Source organism: Ischnura elegans, chromosome 1, assembly GCF_921293095.1.
Source record: "Ischnura elegans chromosome 1, ioIscEleg1.1, whole genome shotgun sequence".
NCBI classification, from domain to species: Eukaryota; Metazoa; Arthropoda; class Insecta; order Odonata; family Coenagrionidae; genus Ischnura; species Ischnura elegans.
In genome coordinates this window covers 132,420,416-132,442,783 of record NC_060246.1, presented here as the reverse complement: position 1 = coordinate 132,442,783, position 22,368 = coordinate 132,420,416, and the positions used below count along the sequence as shown (strand labels likewise).

General features: G+C 39.4%; 1 protein-coding gene across 1 annotated transcript in view; it reads right to left on the bottom strand.

The window, feature by feature from the left end:
* The window catches only part of LOC124164299 (unconventional myosin-Ia-like), an 86,841-nt gene that overhangs the window by 38,719 nt on the left and 25,754 nt on the right, over window positions 1-22,368 (bottom strand). The window contains exons 3-4 of the mRNA XM_046541589.1: window positions 19,033-19,589; window positions 11,176-11,222 (exon numbers count right to left, since the gene is read on the bottom strand). Of these exons, the coding sequence (XP_046397545.1) occupies window positions 11,176-11,222; window positions 19,033-19,589 (604 nt within the window). The remainder of the gene's footprint in view (window positions 1-11,175; window positions 11,223-19,032; window positions 19,590-22,368) is intronic.

The window sequence follows — 22,368 nt, the reverse complement described above, 5'->3', positions numbered from 1 at the left end:
TACTATAACTCATATGCTTCCCGGATAACATGCCGTCATTCCAAAGCCTATTCAAATTGCACACAGGAAATTCTATTCCCAAGAACTCAATAAATCAGTTCGTCCGACTACTCATCAATAATTCATAAATAAGGTTGTCGGTTTCCAATTTAGAGAAATTCCCTAGCTTCACTAACCTTTCCAGTACATAGATTTCATCTCACATCCAAAATCGATAGCATCTTCTTCCGATTTCTGTTACAGAAAAACTCGCATATGACGAACTTCATCGGACCATGGTTCTATTTTGTTATAAACGGGATTTCGTTATATCCATAAATTCACCACAGGATTCCCGGCTAATATTCCGTAAATTTTCTTTATTAAGAAAAACAACAGATCCATAACAATTTACCATCGTTCCTCCCTTTCCATCAAACGAATGTAGAGGGGAAATTTTCGAGATTAACAGTAGAACTATGTGGTGATGGCTACTCATGAGAAAAGCTTATGATAAAGAAAGGAACGATTAAGTAGCAAAGATGGCCGCCATTTCTTTACAAAAGAGGAAATAATTCCCCAAAGAACCAAATAATAGTTCGTAATAGTGGGGGTTCCGTATCATCCGAGCTCGTTATATGCGGAGAAATTATATCATAGGCGATCATTGGAAAGTCCAAGGGACCGGGGATTCACCTCGTTATAGGGGAGATTACGTTAAATGCGTGATCGTTATAAACGACTGCGTTTTATAGAAAAATGTATCATCATTCCCACATCAATTCGCGCAGGGATGTTTCGTAGGGGGAGGAGGCTACCAGGGAGTTAACTGCTCGGCGGACCCCGTCGAGATTGGAGTGGGGATTTAGAGTCGTCGTCGATGTATCCGCATTCTCCCCGCCTCAAGTTTCGTCCGACGAGGGCGCGTTGCCTCTCTCATTCTGAGAGAGATAGAGAGAGAGGGAGGAGGGAGTGGGATGAGAGAGCACATCCGCTGCGGGTTCAGGAGCCAAGTAGCACGCTCCGCCTCTCAAGACTCCGCTGATCTGCTCGGCCGAGCGTCTCGGGTTGCTTCAACCAGCCTCCCTCCCTGCATCATCGTGCTAATCCATTCCCCCCTTGCTCTCCCATTCCCTTTTGCCTCGTAACCCCCTCATCATCGGGAAAACCCATCGCATGCCACCTAAATGCATCAGGTGCCACTGGGAAGTCTTACCTAATTACCGAGAGAGAGGATGGTATCATTTCTTAGTCATCGCCCTCGATGAATGAGGCACTTAACCGATCGACGTGGAGTGCTTAGCTGAGCTGAGGAAGGGTGCACGAGGCAGAATGCACGGCAACATCAGCGACAGATCGAGGTGGGGAGTTTGGAAATATTTACCGAACGCGTAAATACACCAAGCAACAAATTTATCAAAAATGTCTGTAAACAGGTAGACAGAACTGGTTTCTGTTTGACTGGACAGCAAGAACATAGAAAAGAGTGGCTACACAACAACAATAACGGTATTTGCGTGTATTAAGATGGTAACTGATGCAATACACAGAGTACGAAAAACGAAAAATTAGAATTGTCTAATTTAAACAACAGTATCAGGATCTAATGAGAAAAATTGGCTTAATAAAAGTAAATTTAACATGTGTATAAGTACTATTAGGAAAGATATTTTTTTCAAAATATGAGCACTAAAACCATACTGCATGAAGGCCATGGCTTCGATTTTTATGATACTTAATCTACCGGACACGAGATTTTTTAGCTTTAACTTCAGCATAATAGATATGCTCATTCAGAGCAACATCAAGTCTTTGGTGATGGCTACGTAAATACGTTTGGTGCCAATGGGATTCACTATCCCGTAACATGTCGAGAAGTACTTATACAAGAGTGAATATGGGCTGAAGGGAGCATAATGAGTTCCCCTAAATATTTCCTCCAGTTCGGTGCTCATATAAACGGTCAACCACTAACGATCATCCCTGGCACTCCTATCAACGTTATCCGAGATTGGAATAAGGCCTCAGATTTCTCGAGCCTCGATAATGACGCAATTTTATGCCTCATCCCTGAGATGTTCAAATTATACCTCTATTAGAGAATTCTGCCAAGCCTGTATCGCGGAATACCCCAAACAGTCCAGACCGGAAATCTACAGTCCTTCCTGAATAAGGTTCCTGATTAAAATGAGTTTTCAAACTCGGTAGGAGCGGTTTTATTTCTCTGAAACTCCCCGAACTAAATGGAGAGCTTAGCAGAGAACTCAAGGGTACCACTCCATCTATAGTATGGCACAAAATCCGTGCCAAGTGGAAAAATTGGCTAACACCAAGCTGGAAATGATGTCAGGTCCATGCACCCAGGATCATCCTCCACTCTTCTTGCGTAAAAATGCCATTACAAAAACTATTCTTAAGATAATTTCCTAATGACTACAAAAATGAATTTATTCGCGTACACTGAGCAAAGATGCTCAACACATCCCAAAAAGTAAATTTGCACGATAATGAATATGGTAATCGGTACAAATTCCGTCGATCATTTTCACAGTTAAGGTTTCTATACGTATTTAAGAAAATATACTACCGATCTTCATAGGTACCCTCATAATGAGACATTGTGCCGAAACCGTGGTTAGTAAAAAACAAGAGTGGGATGTACGAAGTGAAGTTTCTTTCCTTATTCGACCATACTGTACGAATAACATAAGCCAATGCGCTTCCTCTGACTTGTGGATCAATGGCAACGTAGAGCGGATGTTTTGATGTTGCGTACCACAATTTTCTACAAAATTTCTGAGTGAAATATGGTAGGTAACAATGAAATATGGCAAAGATCGCTCACTCTATACTTTTTCTGTACCAATAAAAACATTGATTGTTGCAAACAATTTAAATTGTAATCATATTTCAACGCAGAAGATACTAAAAAAACTTTATTTTGCACACAAAGCTAATTACTCAGTAATAAAAGTGTAGTTAATAAATTCCGGTACGGTTATGGGATCAGTGAGGCATGTTTAGCATCCATGTCTCGGCCAGCCATGGGGTAAAATATTGGAAATTTAATGAAAGAGGTAAGATATTGGCACTAATATATTGGAAATACATTCAGTCTTGAATGATCGGTGGCGAACATGAGGTTGGTCATCCTTTTCCTTCCTTTCAAAATGAGACCTTAACGAGGTCGTCGTCAAGTGGATTATCGTGGTGGTGGACGGAAAGGGAAAAATTCCAGGAGATTATGGAAAAAAGCTTGTCTCCGTTAATTTACCCAGCGACGACAGAATATTTTGTTGCGCCATTTTAATAATGTAAGCATCAACCTTTTCATTCACTAAAATTATCACAAGCTGAAGGGGTGGGAGCAGAAAATAATACCACCTAAAAATTTCGTACCGATGGCAAAGTAATCGCACAAAACGGCAATAGACACATGGTGCTATTTCCTTTTAGCGTAATATGGACAATGATGTTTTTATTATGATTATACGGACAAGTATATTTACAAAGATTATAATATAGAGTAGTTTCAGTTTTAGAGCAACTGATATCCGAGTGAGACATCTTTCGTACTGTCCTACGGCACAAATATATACAGAGGGGACATTAGGTGGCTGTACCATAGGTTTCTCTGTAATGAAAAATGCGCACGGCGGCCATATTGAAAATAAGTAAAATTATGCTGTAAATTCAAACCAAGTAGTGCTAACGACTTACCATCCACCGAAAAAAGAGGGTTTAAAATTCAAAGTAGCCTAATTATTTCTTTACTAATATAGATAGAGCAAGGAACGCCAAATCGCACGCACAAATCCGGCAATTATTATGTAAATAACTGACAGTTTTGTTTTCTAAATCCGACCGACGACATCGAATCACACATTCCTTGGACCTGCGCCAATACCACAAGTTCTTATTAAACTTTTTCGACAATTTCATTTCGCATGAAAATAATACTCGAATATAAGTTTAGTTTCTTCGATCAGCAATGTAACTCAGAAAAAATATGAAATTACTTACCTTACAGGGTCTTTAGGGAAACTGAAGAAACTCAACTTTGCTTCCGTCATGCCCGCATTGTTTTTGCAGTTAATGGCTGAAAACCAAGCAAAACCTTTTCTTCTCGTCTTATTTTCCACTTCCTTCATTTTCCACGTTTCTTTAAAACACTAGCACACTACGTGAAAGTATTGAAGAGTGGAGGTATAAAAAAAAATTTGTGCGACAACACTCCACGCCAAGCGCGAATGATAGCAACGATAGCAACCAAATAGCAACTCAAGCCACGTTTCCTTATTTAGAACATGGTGAAATGCGCAATGAGCTGATTACCGCCTTCAGCCGTTTTGTCCTCTCTGTAGGGCCCTCAGAGTAATTACTCTGAGGTAGGGCCTACGGAGGGAGCTACGGTTCAATTTGTGTCCTGATAATAAAGATGTCACTTATAACATTGCACGCAATTGTTGTACGTACTAAAAATGAGATGAAGACATTAAGGTGATGGAGAACAACTTATCACTAGGAATAAATTTATACAAAAACATTTTCTGTGAAAGTATTAACTCTCAACTAATTTCATGACTCATGTTTGCGCAAAGACGAAAAAATACGTTTTGTAAAAAACTTTTTCGACCACTTACTCTGCTGTCTCATTCCTCCTCTGACATCCTCAGGGTGAGCGATACTGATGACTTTTCGCTTTTTATCGCTTTTTATCTTTATCGTTCTCATTAGGAATGATTTCACGCATGACTTTTCTGGCGCTGCTTTTTTAGTCCATGCATCACTGCCGTAAAGAGACGTACTATTTTCTATTATATTTTTCTGCTAGAAAAATCTCTTTAATACATCACTTTCTACGTTCTGGTCCCAGGAAATTATATTATCCTCTCAAGCCTCGCACTTTGATCCAGGAATAAGATAAAAATCTCTCAGAAGCCTTATTCGCGAGAAATTTTTATCAGGAAAAAACAGAACGTTTTGGGAGATAACAGTTTTCGACGAGTTTTCTAAGCTTGGGATCATCATTTTTCATTCCCAAAGTGGCCGCGGCTTTTCATATTTCATCGTTTTCTTCTCTCTCCTGCCCGCTCATTCTTCCCTCTCACGCAGCGGTGACGCTACTTCCTCGCCTCGGATCGCTATCCCATTTCGCACTCCCTCACATATTTTTTCTTCAATTTTTTGCGCGATTTTCTCGAGCCGGCCTTGCGTGAGCGGAGAAGTCCGTGCTCGCGGGGCGAAGCCAGTGCGCCTGCGCAACGGCAACACTACTACGAGCGTGGAGGAGGGGGGAGGGGTTGGCTGTAGTCAATGGTTACGGGGTACGAGGGGTGGAGTGGAAAGGAGAGCAAGACAGGAGGGACAGGGGAGGTAATCGTGCGGTGGTGGTCACGGTTGAATGAAAATACTTCAGCCACGATACTAATTTCTATCCGTAGAGTAAATATATACGGAGACCGCGGGACTTTTACCCTACGCATTAGTTTTTAGCATACGTTTATGCACTCTTCATTGCTCAAAAAGAGTGAGGCAGAGCGCATCACAAATACGACTATTTTCGTGCCATTTCATGTCGAGCCCTTCACCAGCTTTTACGGCACCATACTCACAAGCGTCTCAGTTTGATAAGAAAATTTCCAATTTTCAGTCAAGATAGTAAATATTTTGTAGCATTTCTGGGAGTTAATGAATGAAGCCTGAATCACACGGTAATTTTTTTCGTTCCTCAATTTTATAGCTCAAGCGATAGGTTTTTCAGGGATAAAAAAAAAGAACCCAGGACCCATCATTTTCTGAATCACACGGTCATTCCCACCATCCCTTTTTCCATCGCTTTTTCCGTATTAACAGCAGTCATTCAATCAAAAGCCAAGCGTGGCGTTACAAACCTCTTTAGCGCCCGTACGTTCTGATTGGCTCAAGGACGGCGCTAGCGATGGTACATCGAAGGAAAAAGGGATGGAATTGCCATCTCTCGAGCCATCGCGGAAAATGATCGCGTGAAAGCGCCATTTTTTCTGCTGGACCGGTCCCTCGGAAGGGATGGAAAAAATTATCGCGTTATTCAGGCGTAAGTCTTAGCAAAGAATAGAACTGCTGGAATGGCATCACATTAATCCGGGTTCATCGATATTTGACATTATCTTTAGATGCCGTTTTTAGCTCTTCATAAAATCACCACTCTGCTTGGTTTGTCATTACCCGAACTACAAAGGATCGCTTGGTATGAGGTTCTATTCTAAAAAACGAAATGTAGATACAACTCTCGCTATACGAGCCCATCACCATGGGGTTTCCCGCCAGTATTCAGAGAGGCAACTGGTTGTTTAGGCGATTTTCATCAAGAAATAGCTCGGCAAACACGAAAAGGCTAGCAGGGGAATATGTATTTCGACATAGTACAAGGGCATTGGGAAAGAAAGCCAACGGTTATCATCGGTGCATATAAGAGAAAGTATCAATGGGAGCCATGTTTTTGATGTCGCATCGAAATAACAATGTACCTACTTCGCTAAATGGCCTCACGGAAAAAAGATGACACTCCATCCAAAAGTCTTTACAACGACCGTGTTTTAAACCTGACTGAATGAGTGAAATGTCAGAATTGCAACTGCCATACAGGCTCAATTGTTCTCTTGTTAAAATAATGCGTTCAATTAAAAGGGTAGCAATACATTACTATTTCGTATCCTCAAAAATCTGGAGGAATGATCGACAGATTGTAAAAAGTAAAAACAGCCGAGATTTGAAATTAGTGGTGATCACCAGCGTAGCTCAATCATAGTCCCGAAGGAGTACGTAAGTCATTATGAATGCGGCGGGGGAGGAAAATGACTAAAAGAAATCGATGAGAATAAGTATGGAATTAGGCATTTGCCTTTCAGGTATTCACAATATGCTATGCAATTTATGAATGTACAATTCACTTCACCTCATAAAAGGGTAACACAAAGCTAAGCGAGCTAAAAATACGAATAATGAACGCCGCGGTTCAGTATAAATGGAAAAATGCAATAAGATACAATTGGAAATTTTAGAACTACCGTAAAAATTAACTACCACATATCAAAAATCAAACGCTTAATCATTATTTATTATAAAATAAACATATTAGCATAGGACCCAGCGATTACCTCTAAAATGAACACGGAGAACGAAGCAAGTAAAAAATTGGAATCGGACATGAAAGTTAGACAACTGTACGGACGTAAGCAACTGCTCATTGCAATGTTGGCAAGGATGGCAAAAATCACCCAAACGGAACTTTTTAACAAGACGAATGTCTAAATCGCCTTCAAATGAATGTTGATAGAAAGGGTAAATACTCTCGGTTGCATCATGTGTATGTGAACGCTCGAAAGGTCACGAAAATACACTTTGTTCACTCCACACTAACAGTATTCCGTCATCCGAATTTGAAGAATATTATTTCAAAGACTACTCATTCAATTTTAAAATAAATTCACCTACTCGGTGATTCAATCCGAATTTTGGTGGAGGGTCTCATAGGCGGATCAATGGGGGGGGGGCACGGGGGCACGTGCACCCCCCAGACCCTCAAAAATATCCAAGATTTTTAATACGGTCCCATTATCATTGCGTTCATTTTTTATTACGAGATATCCTTGTTCCCCCCCCCAGAAAGAAATCCTGGATCCGCCCCTGGAGGGTCTGACTCACCTCAGACCAAGGCACAGGCGTGAGACACCACATATTTAGAATAGAGCCGGCCCCCTTCCCTGATACACCACACGCTTTTAAGATCCGTGATTGCAGGTGTCATAAAGCTTCACACGTTCGTCAACTGGAGACCCTTCGGCGAGAGCTCTAGGAAATTACTGTTAACACTTAAAAAGCTTTCATGCAACCCGAACACACATAAATAAACTGCCTTTGATTATATGTAATTGATATCGATATAAAATATCTTCGAGATATTCATCTCAAAAGTAGGATGACGGAATTGGATCTGAGGTTTCCGCGGCGTTTCTCCGCATTGATAACGGTTGTCGGACGTTCCTCCAAAGTAGTGTAGTCTAAAGTCGCCCTTAGACAAGACTACGCGGAGGAACACCCGAAAGCCGTTACCAATGTAGGATGAGAGAATTTTAGACGGAAAGTAATGTTCTTCTTTCCTTCAAAATTGGCCAACATGAAAGCTCTAAGGAATTAAGCAAAACTTTTCCGGACTGCTCATTGTTTTTACTGGGAACATCAACAAAGCGTTTCCATGAAATAGCATCGTCATTCGGTCGTCTAGATACATACCTATTATATGCATAATTAGGTCGATATCTAATCGACATGTTTCTACGCATTGAAATGCGCAGTGAATTTTCGGAATTACAACCAGTGGACATTACAGAAAAGTTTTTATTTAATTTATTCAACATGTTTATCCACCACATATCGTCCAACACAGTCGAACGACAGTTCGATCGCATGCATACATCCCTCATGAATCTCAGAGGCTAATATCACATAGCTCTTGAGCGAGTCATGGAATGCGAAACGAAGTTGAGTCCCCTGCATAGAGCCGACCTACTTCGGATTCGTGCGCCAAATTTAATTCCTCCAGCATCTCGCATGGTTCTCGAGATAGAGAGAAAGAGAGTGAGCAAAGAGGCGGGATTTCTCGCGGCACACACGGTGGAGCGAATGGAAAACCGCGCGGCACTTACTCCTCGCGGCAGCGGATATGCTCGAGATCAAGGCAAGGGACTGGAAAGAGAGACGACGGCAGTTGCTTAGCCCACCGTTGTTTTCGCGACGACAAAGACGCCGAAACAAGTGCGGCACTTGAGATGCGAGGAATGAGAGCGAGCGAGAGAGACGGTTGTGAGGCAATCGGCAGAGGAGCGCGGCCACGCGGCTGGCGCGGCCACTAGAGGCTTCATTACCGAAGGCATTATGAGGGTGGAAGGCGGGCGGACGGCGGGACGGGGTCCACGGAGCGGCAAACGGACCCGCCTGCTCGCGCAGACAAAATGAAGGAAGGCCGAGGAATGGACGCCTACCTCGGTGAATTATTATAAAGCCATAGCGACTAGGGAACCTCTCCACATGATATGCGGTCTAGTTGCTTCACTAACTGCCGTATGCAGAACAGCGAATGATTGAATGTAGTGAGTTATTATGACTAACAATTAAAAGGCTTACTTATTATAAGATTTTAAGGCGGTATCGAGCAAAAAAATGTTTCTACGCGTATGAAGGATTTTCGAAAAGCGCGTGCAGCCACTCCACCTCACAACACTCAAGGATGAATGAAAGAAACTAGAGTTAAAAAATTAAAAATCCTACACTGTCTTCCATTTATTTATGCCCCAAATGGAGGAAAATATTGGCTGCAACAAATAAAAGCCATTATAATAATAAGAAAATATTGGGTTAGTTTAAAGAAAATGTACAAAAAATACAACGCTTCTCTGATAAAGGCAAGGGTATTTTTTTAAAGCAACACGGAACATTAAGGACTCCTGGAAAAACATGCTAAAATGCCACTTGAAAACCGATGCCATTAACAGGTGGAATACGCAGGAGTCGCACGAAAGGATGTTTTGGAGTTGAATGGATTTTATTACACCTTACCGAAACACGGAATATAATACTACGACAAACTTATGGCTTTGTATATGGAATATAATTACCTAACCAAATATCCTCCACAGACAGAAGCTCAAAGCGATAAATAAACAAGTATTCGAAGCAGACTATTCTTAAGCTTTACCCAATTAAGATTATAGTTACTCATTAGCTTAGCTCAAAGGAGTATGAAATCTTCTGCATTACAAAATACAGGACTGCCGGGCATGTAATGCCACATAGCAGTTCAAAGAGCTTCATTGTACAGCAATAGATAAAAACTACAAGAGGAAAAATAACAGAAACAACGAGAGTTAATATATTAATAAGTTACTATGTTCTAAAAAATCATTTCCATAATTAAATCAATTAATCACAAACGCCCGCTTTACTCTCCAGCAAGATAAAAGACATGATCCCGTAATGTTTTCTTTTTCTAATTTTTAGCGGCATTAATCTAGCATGTTTACGCTAATTTATACACCGATAAGTGACTTGTGATTTTCTCTATCTAGCATTATTCGTTGTCTCCCTCACTTGTTTCAAAATGCAAAAGTAATGCATGGCAACCGAAAGCGCCAACTACACCCATGAAATGCACGCGTTTATTGATTAGTCCAATGAATACCTCAAGAATAATACGTGTGGAGTTTAGAACGTCGAATAAAACCCATTCCCATTGAAATCTACGCTGGCACGCGGAAAAATTGAAAACTAATTGGGAAATTTCATGAGGAGTGAACTTAGCAGGAAAGGCTGACAAGTCAACCACAAACTTCGATATCCAACGAATGAGAGGATTTGAAGGGCGAGTCACCGATATCGATATGGAGCTTCACGCGACTTAGTGATATACGGGAACTATCTTTTCAACAACTCTTAATACTTCTATGTCCAACCGAAACGATAAGAAAGTGAGGGTTTAAATAGACTATCAGGCTAAGAATCCGTTTTTATTCACACACACAAAAATTATTGGATGAAGTACACCAATAAGCCAGCAATTATTGAATTCGGCGTCAAACGATATCTCAACAGTAAGCCTGTTAAATATCGTAATAATGAAAAGTTACAATTTTCTGCACAAGAAAATTTATTCTGACCATGGCTTCAATGTGTTGATACAACGCCGTGGAGAGATGATAGGCGTTAGAATCAATACAGAAATTCTAGTCGAAATAAATAACTGTTCTTTGAAGATCCACGTTTTCCCTCCATGAATTGCTACACTACCTGACATAATTGTAAAAATATCTCAAAACTTAGGCTCCCCCTGAAAAAATAGTAATATCCATATCAACTATCAAACTAATTTTTTATTACCACTGTAAATATTCTACAAGTAAACGAAAGTTTTCTCTTCCAACTAGAGATTTTGGTGAGCTACCCATAATTATGGTTGCGAAAATTTCAAGTATGCACTAGAACAGAAACCTCAATCTCTTTCATACAGACCAAGGCATAAAAATGAAGCTCCTGCCTGTAATTTTTTATATCAATTACCATGCTTTCTTGTGACATCCATGAGACAGAAATTCCTTCAGTATAAAATTACATATTTCTTTTGAAAGACTGGATAGAAAAAAGATAAGATCATGTACTCACGAATCTCGAAGAATTGTCGTTCCGGTACGTTTTGGCGTTTCCAAAAGCTGAAAATGAGTGAAAAAAAACATTTAGAAATATGGATATGACTTGATTCACGAGATAATTAAAATGTATACTAAATAATATAACATCAATGATGAATATAATAACTAGAAAAGGGTTTACACATTTGAGATATCGTTGGCTTGGCACTTCTCAGAAAAAGTTCACTAAAAATTAGTAAAATAATGCCTATCACAACATTTCTCAACAGCGGCCAGATAAAACTTACTACTCAGCATTATAAAACTTATTAAATAGATATTTTGTAGTTATAGATATTAGGAAAAAATAGATCATCATGAAAAAGGGCACTGCAACATCCAATAAGGCATTTCAGGCGACCCTTTTCAACCCAAAAATTATATAGATACAATGCAAACACGCCTATGATTACCGACTAATTTGGGATCATGTACCAAAACGCAATTCACAACGATCAAGCCAGTACTCTCATAGTTCATCGAAATATCACTTAACTCAGACGGATTGCATAGAACAGCGCCAAGATTACGAATATCCCAAAGCACCGAAAAATCATTTCAAAATGATGCGATACGAGTGATAAAAATGGTAAAAATGATAAAAGTTTCAAATAGCATTTGAGAATCTAGGACAGGTATATAGAGAAGACCACATGGATAGACAATCAACTTGACAATCAAATTTTATGTACAACTCATGCACTTTCGATGCTTACGGAGAATTTTCTTAGACGATGGGTAAAGAGAGCTTTGCTGGAAGATTATGGAACAGGGTTACGATGACTGCATACTGATTGAGGTAACGGATGTCAGGCAGAGGTGAGACTTATCCCAAGTAGAAAGGCACAACATAAAACTTGACAGATTGGCGAGAGGGTAGTATTAAAAGGACCAAAACTAGTTTAGCTCGCTTTCTTAAAAAGAAATATCATTAGGCTAAATTTTCCAAATCAAAATTGTATGAGGTAAGATATATAAGCTTTGTGGAAAAAAACTTTGTGTGTCGGGGGGTAGAAAGAGTGTATATGTGAAATTAAGAGTGAAACCTAAAATTTTGAGCGCCAAAATGATGTAAAATGAATTTCCAGGTATGTCATTTTTCAAAAATTTTCCCGAATCTATTGCCTAGGGGGGGATGGTTTGCCCCTGCTCTCCCAAAACATATCCCTAGATACGCCACTGCTGGGGATTATACTCCCCCACTAAATCCATCACAGCAAATGCGGTACGACATTTGACAGAAAGTAGCGCCTAATCCTGCATGCTAACAGATAGACGCGGAAAAGTTTTCAAGACAACGACTGCCATCTTAAGAAACTCAGAAGAACAATCAAAGGTTGATAAAACGAGCGATTGAAGTGAATTATGAAGAACAAATAAGTCATCAACTAAAACAACGGTGTGCTAACTAGCTGGCCTGAAACCAATCCAAACACAGCTCTGCCTTCGTTAGTGGTGATTCCATGGAGATGATTGATACTTCAGAACGGATGTCAAAAAAGCATTAAAATGTACTCAATAATAATATTTTCCGGGCATCAAAGACGTTAAGTACTCTCAAAAAGCATCAAAACTAGTTTGGAGTATTAATGATTAAAATATGGAGAGTTAAATACGAAATATTTTCAATCAAATTGATCAGTGCAAAAGATCGATTTTTTATGAAAGGAGAGTGATCACATTTTGAAATTCAGGAGTAATTTGAAAAACAATTATTACGAACAGTTGTTTGGCCAAAGAAGACTGTAAGAGTGAAAAACAGGTATGGTAAATATACTCAATCACTTCCGAGGAAAAAATATACCTTACAAAAGAATTGAGATAGGTGCATAAGATTCATTTTCACCGAAATCTCTCACAATACATAAAATGAAGGAGAAATTGAGAGGAAGTTGTAGATTCAGATCGCCATGAGGCGTTGAAGATAGCTTTAAATAAAAGCATATTGTACGTATGGCACAATTACGGGACGGAATGTGGCGAAACAATTAAATGCAGGCATTGTTGTTTAGTCAAATGAATGTCTTGGCAGAGAATAGGCGTGGTCGGTCAAGCTAAAATAATTGGAGAAGTTAGGATGAAAATAGTGAAAAGACGAACTAATGAGGTAAAATAAAAGATTAAGTTACAATCCTTGAAAGAATGGGGTCGCCAGTCCCCGCTATTCCACGCATTTAAATGCAGAGGAATATCCCGTAGCTTTTTTGCTTTAACTACTCTACGGACAGGGGTGCGCAGAGTTATTATGAAAAAATATGAAGAAATGGGGGAATGTATACGGTGCTGAATGCAAGGCACCATAAATAAGCATGCCAAGCAGAGGGCAGCGTTGAAAATTCATGAATAAAAAACAAGATCTCTAGGGAAAGGCAACTACTCAAATATAGAGTTTTAAACTTAAACAAAATCTCACGAACAGAAGATCGAACAATGCAGAGATATCCGTTTACCCCTTGGTTACAGAGAGCATGGATATTTTAAAACATTAAGGGATATCAAGAAACGGTTTTGAATTGGAACGTTTAAATTCTAACACCTGAAAAGTTCCTTTTAAAATTAATATTCATTCATGCGATTATATTCAACACATCCCTAGGCAAAGTCCACCTAAGTAATGCTTTCTGTTATCTTCTATTAATCTTACCCGCATGTATCACAACAATATACACTCGTAATCACTTCAATATTTATACTAATTGTTTCCATTAGATATCTTACAGGCAAAAAATATTTTAAAAAAGGTTGAAGAAACGGATGCCGTTAAAAGAATACGGATTCACTGTAAATGTAGTTTTATGGGAGTAATCCTATCCCCTCACACCATTATGGGCATCGAGATACTTGTGAATGATCCTTTCCAATCGATTGTCAGAAGTCTTTTCGCCATGACTCACCAAGTTAGACGGCCATGTTAATGACGGAGTTGGATTCTGGGGGGCGCTCGTGTAACTGGAGCGGGCGATAATTAAGTGTGCGGCCGTAAGGAAGCAGAAAACGCGAAGCAGGTCGGTACGAAGCGAAGGCAAAGTTGAAACATCAGCTCATTCCCGACGAAGGGGTGCGCGCCACAGTTCTCATTTTAATTCTCCCGATGGGGCAGCGAAGTTGGAAGTGTAATTCAGAGCACTCCTAGAACAATACTCGCGTTTCTCGCTCACGATAGCACCTTGTTTCTAGTGTTGCAACGTGTCATGAATTACGTAATTGCAGAGCAGAATGCACCAGCAGCGAATAAAAAAATAATAATAAGAGCTGCAGCAAATCAGGCTCAAAAGTCTTTCCATGAAAATAAACAAAGTTAAATCAAGAATGCATGACGAAAGCTAAAAAATAAAAAAAATTAGTAACTTAATTTTCGTACTTCAAAAGTAGCCAAATCGGACACGAAATGGTTAAAATAAGGACGATGAGTTCACCATTATTGAAGCCAAAAATATAAGCTACCTATTGAAAACAATCAGCGCATTGGAGTCTAGCGGTACTTTTGATGTGAGACTTCAAAGGAAAACATGGTGCTGCCACGAACCACGATTAGTGTGAAGGATGCACAAGCATCGCATGAAATAAAATGGACTGGAACGAATCTTTGTAAAGAAAATTTTGCGAATACACGAGGATAACTCATGCATCAACGAGAAAAAAATTGAGAATTGCGAAAACAAATTCGGCACCCCACCATTTTCGCACTTCAGAAATATCACGCGAAATCGACCAGCCCATCATTTCACTCTGAATTTTGCCCGTAATAGACTGCCGAATGAAAACTACTTAGAGCATCAGAGTTCATCGGAAATTTTGATGCGAGACTTGAAATTAAATAAGCGAAGCGCAAAAAACCCATTAGGGGACGAGCTCCGGACATAACGGAGTCTCGGCGAGGGAGCAGGGATCACAAGGGAACCCTTTTTTAAAACCCCTAATCGAAAGCGATCGATGCAGTTAGGAGGGAATATAGGATATTACCGACGCGCGGGTACACCCACGGACGGAGTCGGGAAGGGGTCAAAGTGGCTTGGCGGTCCTTTGAAGCTCTCTTAATGGTCAAGGTGATCAAGGACGACAAACTAGGTTAAGACTTTCGTCAGGGATCGGCGGTGTGAGATACGAGAAAAGCCCCAAGGCTAAAGCCGAAGAGTCAGAGAGGCAGGCGATGCTGCGCGGGGGGCGAGAAAGGGCTCCTTAACAACCCCCCCTTCCCACAGTGAATAATTACTGTTAAGGACGGCACAAAAACGGATGGAGAAAACCGACAAGGCGTTCACAAACGGAGAGCCATCAGCCATGCAACAACGGCCATCATCGTTGGTAACGCAAGTGGCATCGCAAAAAAAATTACACACAAGATGGATTCACAATATGAAGCTATTTGGAGAGAAACGAGTGAAAAAATCTATAATCAACCATTATCAATATTGGTGATCGGTTGAAGAAAATAAGATTGCACTTTTTCCACAAGTTTTACTTCGGTACTACGCTTTCACTCATGAAAAATGAGCTAGAAAGTTTTCTTTACATGGATCATTTATTTTATACAAAAACTTGTGCGAAATCTCTTGGATAAAAAAGGGAAAATAATCAAAGTGTATAGCTGAAAAGAAAATAGAATTTTTTCTTCCATTTTGAGAAGTACAGTCGTGTATAAAATTTGTGAAGCAGGCGTCAGAGCGATATCTTGTTCGGTGCAAAAATATGCGGTTAAATATTTATTTCCATGATGCACTTACGATGTCATTAACATAAATGAGAATTAAATTGAATGAATGAATAAAATTGAGCAGTATAAATAAATATGAGAGCTAACACTACTACAAATAAACGCGAGTGTCACTGGAACGGAATCATTACGAACTCCTACGTTCGGCCTAGACTCATTATTTTAACTGAATTCAGACAACGACAATGGGAATTACCAGATATATATTATACTAATATTTTCAAGCACAAAATACATTATTCCTTAGCACTGAGTCAACGCGAATTCGAAGACGATAACTTGAAATAGGAATGCAAAAAAGAAACTTACTAATTTATCCTCAAATATTAAAATCAAATAAAATAACAGCGAAAATGGCAAAACAAAAAAAAAAGCAACACAGGTTCCAATATCTGGTCTGCTTATCCTAATTCTTTAAAACTTATTCTTCACAAAAAATTGAGAAATATTAAGCTAACATACACTTTCCTCAACATGTGTTGTTATTTCGTGCATTAACACAATCGGTTTCCATCCATGTATAACTCAATCTCATTTACTTGCTACCAAAACATCATCTTCATGCGTCACCTATTGGCTAAAAAAATGTACATCGCACAGATCAAAGGATAGTGCTCTAAAACACTGATTGTTCTCACAAAATTAGAATATTTTAGCCTACATGAGGAAAGCAGCAAAAGACTACATTTTCACTAAAAGTTTTAAGGTAAGTCTTCAACACTCCTCAATGGCTCATAAAATTATGGTACATTAACTCATCTAGTACGATTGTCAAATGTTAGAGCTCGACGGCCTTCTCTTACGACTAGATCCATTGAAATATTTTAAATACAGTTTAGTAAAAAGAAAGTTTAGTAAAATGAAAATGATACATAACAGTGTGCCTGACATACCACAATATTCTTCCTCCACTTTATACCTTAAAAGCCATTAAAACAAATACACATCTTATATAAATACCATTCCATAACAACAGTTATAAACCGTATCGTATGACAGGACTTCATTCGTGGCTTTCCAGGGTACCTAAATCACCCAGAGATCAATATTTTCCCATTTTTTGAGACTACCTCACTCATAACTTCATCTGATGCCAAAGGCCAAAGGGACGCAGGTGCCACACCTACGTCAAAAACTCAAACGGACTCTAGAAAACCATTATTGGAAAAGTTTATGTTGCAGAAGCGGGGAAAATGGAAGCAGTGATATAGAAAAAACCCTTGCTTTTCAAAATCAGTATCGATGTATTCATGCGGAAATCGTTATTTCCTAAATAGATTTAAGAGGTCATTAGTAGTACCTACTTCAATACAATCACTCATTTTAAGAAGCATCGTAATTAGACTGAAAGTCAAATTAAATCCCAAACGTTTAGGTAATGCATAGACAAAGGGACTAATAGGAAACGTCTCGTAATACATAAGGAGTACTGTTGGAGTGTGATGGAAAAATAGTTTGAGGACTCTTGAGTTATTCTGGGTTCGAGTTCAGGAAAAGATATTTCATAGAAAGGATGGCTATTGCATGGCGGTTGAAAAATCTCCCTAAGCACAGACGACATGGTAGGGAAACGAGCTTACATTTACGAAGCAAGTGCTATCAACGAAAAGCTAAAAGATGTATGCTCACAACACTGACTTCGTATGTGACTTAATTGATTTAATTTTAAAAGTCTACATGAAATACTTGAAATAGGAGGCGATAGAGTGCAGTAGTGTTGGTACAGGAAGTCATTAAAGAAGGCTATTTCCAACGTAGTAAGACATTAAAAAAAAAAGAGGAATCATATGAACGGGACCTATTAAAACAGACTACCCGTAAAGCTTTTGAATAGCTTGGACAATAGGAATTGAAAATAATTTCAGCAAGACGAAATTGTAGTTCAAAATTACTTATGATTAAATGAGGCTTTCCCAGAAGCATTATATTTATTAACATTAGCCTTTGAATAAGTATCAAGTGGAACGTAGTAAAGATCCAAGGCTTAGGGAGTGACCTGGTTACTTCTTCAATCTGAATTAAGTCCAATTTTTGCTAAAAAATGGATGGGCGATGGGTAAATAATGCAGGTGATTGAGATACAATAAAAGAGAACTCAAAATAATCGAATGCAGATCCCATAAACTGCGCATGGGATCAGGGGAAGCTTAGCAGAAGATTCTCTAGGAACTCTTTACATGGCTGAGTACCCACGTAACAATGCGAAAAATACGAATAAGAGGAGATAGCATTTTAAAGAGCTTTATCTACCGCATGATATACCGGTAATTCATCTTCCAATCTCATACGAATTATTTGAGCTGAGAAAAAAATTCAAAGTTGTATGGGGAGGAGGTAACATGCGATTGTATTGCGTTCAGCATCATTGAGTCCGGTAGAAATCACAGACCGATATATAAACACTATTTTCTTCATGTGGCCTCACTTTAAAGGCCAGATTTTTAATGTTTAATAAATACTATTGGGATGATAACAACCGTATTAAACGAATTCTCCCGCTTTCGACCGCCAGTTTAACTAAACGTTATTCTAAACCTAAGTAGTTAAGAATAACGTCCTAAGTAGTTCAGAATAATGAGCTCCAGGTCCCTGGTTTACAATAAATTTTACATATTCCCAAGCTAAGGTTACGCCGATTGCGACGCCGACACCGAAAAGGAGTCCACGCAGCCCGCGGCGCCACCATCGCGATCGGCTCAGCGGAAAATAGAATATGCATCCTGAAGAGTTTAATCGGTACTAAATGAATATTCAATATATTAACCTCAATACATCTTTCGGTTCTTGGAATTTAATTTTTAATTATTATTGACTAATTAGCGCCACATGGAACATCGGAGAGGAAACAGGCGCTCGTCGTACGCTGAAAAAAATGCGCTGTCATTGAATTTTTTCCTTTTTCTTTAATATGGAAGGTTTAAATCTCTCTTCAATGGGTAATAAAATTACGGTGCATTACATTCATCTGGCACAATTGTCAAATGTTAGAGCTCCACATCTAGAATTCTTCTCAAAAGACTGGATCCACTGAAATATCTTTAATACAGTACAAGAAATGACACATAAAAGTGTGTCTAACTCCCATGTCTAATGGGAAACACAATGGCGCTCCCTCACCTTCGAGCAGCGGGCCGGCCTGCAGGAGGCGGTCCTTGATGACCTGGTGGGCGTTGCGCGGCGGGGGCGCGGAGGAAGACGACATGGAGGAAGAGGCGGCGGTCCCCGCGAGGTGCGGCGACGACAGGTGGTGCAGCTGGTGCGGGTGGTGGAGGCGCGACTGGTGATGGTGCAGCGTCTGGTGGTGGTGAAGGTGGAGGGACGGGTGGTGGTGCAGGTGGTGTGGCGCCGGGTGCGGCGAAGAGGTGAGCGGCGCCGACGAGGAGCCGGAGGAGGAGGTGGTGGAGGAGGAGGCGGCGATGGGGGCGGCGGAGGCAGGGGCGGCGGGTGCCGGGGGCGGAGGTTGTTGCTGCGACGAGGGCGGAGGGGGCGTGGAGGAGGATGCCCCTTGGAGGCCCGGGGGGGCGGTGGAAGTGGAGGAGGAGGCGAGGGCCACGTACTGCAGGAGGAGGCGGGCGGCCTCCGTCTTGCCCGCGCCGCTCTCGCCAGACAGCACCACGCACTGGTCTTCGTTGCGCTCCCGCAGCCAGCGACATGCCGTGTCCGCCACGGCGAATCTGAGAAGAAAGAAACAGATGACATGATCAGCGAGATTAAGACACACATTTCAATAGATAAATAATTATCCTAAATTTAACAAGAATACGGTGTGCTGCAATGTATTTTTATTTTTCATAACAAATTATTTCAAAAGACATCATTCACATATTTAAAGTGTTTTAACAACAAAAAAAAACTTGAAATAACGGGGGAAGAGTTAAATTACTTTAATTATTAATGAGAATTTACATTTTATTTAATCATGAGATTTTGTATTCCCGTTTGTTTTGTGTTTTTATTTTAATTGCCGACAAAATTTTTGTGCACCATCAGCATGAAAATTTCAGTGATGGTGATACTACCTTAGGTGCTTTCCATTATTATTAGCCCTGATGCAGGCGAATAATGAGAATAAGAGATTCAATAAAATGTCGGCATAATTCTGAAGAAAGGATTAATTACTTTAACAGATCAACACTCCAGAGAAAATTACTACATTTTTAGCAAGGCCAGACGAGGATGTACCACGGAGAAACGACGACGGCAATGTCATTTTAAAGAAATTTTCATAGTAAGCTCTTCTAATTGTATTTCGGGGAGAGTGGCAGAGGGTGCCTTATTTGCTCCGAGGATCGCGGGGACAATGTGTGGACTCCCGAGCAAACCCCATAAATTCTACAAGCGTGAGGCGGCCCAGGGAAAGAAATTGGTCTCCTTCCCCAGAATGAGTGAGTGACTTTCATATGCTTGACGCTTACTCCGGTGTGAGCTTTACTCTCACCAATCCAAACCAACCTAATGGTTTGAACAGATTGAGTGAGTAAATTGTACATACATAATCAATACAATCTTTAAAAATTGATGTCATGATTTATAAAACGGCACAATTTCACTTAGCAAAAACTGATGGCTATTGTAGCTTCAAAGATGTACAGAGAAAGTGGTTTGTCACTAGCGGAGAGGCCTTGGGGAGTTTTGGAAACTATGACATAAATTTAAACTGCAATGGAAATCAGAACTTTAGTTAAGGGTTTTGTAACCATGCTGGTATAGGAATGGAAAAATGGTAATTTTAAGTAGAAGATTAATGTTGTTAAGAAAACAAACTAACATAAAGTGTGTTGCAAGAGATTACAAGAGAATTTCAAAATAGCCAAATGCATGCACGGTTTTCCACAGCAAATACTCACAGGCGAAGCAAAGGAAAGAATTTGTGACTGTCAGTGAGGTCACTTGACAAATCAACACCAAAAAAACATAGGATTACAAAATCAGCCACTTTTGGAACAAGGCTTGGAATTTAAGGCAAAAATATAATGAGATTTCTTAATAAACGGTCATATAATACACGGACTATATCAGAAGAGGCGACAAATCAAGATTAATTAATCGATGTCACTCATCACCTCATATCCCGAATATACACAATGATTACTTTAATATTCCGATGACTATAAATAATAATGCAGAAATGGCAGAATAAATATCGTCCATTTCTTCAACTTTCAAATGAAGTTTGAGCAATAATTTCGAAACATTTCTTCTTAAAAATCCATTTGCTTAACCTTCTGATTACACCCTTGGAAACTTAAGGAAAACACCATGGCCGGCTCATTCACACTACCTAAATACCTCACAGCAAAATCACGGGTACGGGCGATTAGTAATGTTAAAGATATAGGTGACATCTATTTCGGTCATAAGTTTACGATTATTAATAGTGTTTCATCATCATTCTAATCCGTCTACATCCACATACCATTCCCCATATATTCCACTTCATTCAAAATAAAATTACTCGAAGGACGGTTGGGAACGAAAAATGAAGACATAGTTGACTGCTGCATTGACAAAAACAGAAATGAAAGTGATGACGAATCATCACAGAAAAAGCGAAAAATTATTATCCTTATACAAATTCAAAATAGTTCGTTTTCAAACAAGTATTGGAAATGGTCGGCCATTCCTAAATAATTGGAGGATTAGTTCAAGTTTTAATGACATCTCCACGTCAAAATATCACAAAGCTGAGCTCCTTACTCTCGCATTCTCGTTAAAATGAAATTTAGTAGAATAAGATTTTTTAAATTCAAACAGAGTGGAGTAACGACAGAAATTAAAAGTAAAATTATGAAAATATCCAACAGACCTGTAACGATAATGATTAAAAATACATTCGATAGCACGTAAAGAGGCGCAAGCAACCCTAAATGGAATTTGCAGCGAATTGCCTAAAGGTTTATGACTCGGCGGCAGACGGAACAAAAACACGAATATTCACATAACGGATGTAAAATTAGGTTAAAACCTCAAAATTTTAATCTAAGAAATAAGAGTCCTGCTCTACGAGGCAAAATTTTCTCCAAAGCGATATTTCACAGACTAAAAACAGTTCCTCATTCTAAATCGTAACTTTGTACATATATATTTTTAAACATTCTTTCCCCATTTATTTTTAATTTCGATTCTGTCTATTTAAAATATATAACTCTACTATCAAACAATTTCTACGCAACTAAATTAATCATTGATAAAATGTACCGCATAGCTAGTTAGTCTGAAAAATAGCGCAAAATATCGAGTGCTAAAAAGTTTACAAGAATTAATGATAGGAGGTAATAAGAATTCAAGATTGAGGATTTTTAGCAATTATGATGCGTTGAAGACGTCAGTCAAATTTTATTTCTCTTGCAGTATGTTCCTTCTGCCGAGAAATTCGGAAATGGTAACCAAGAAAGTAATCTCACATCCACATTATGAGGAAAATGTTAATTGTTTAATTCTGTACGACGAATG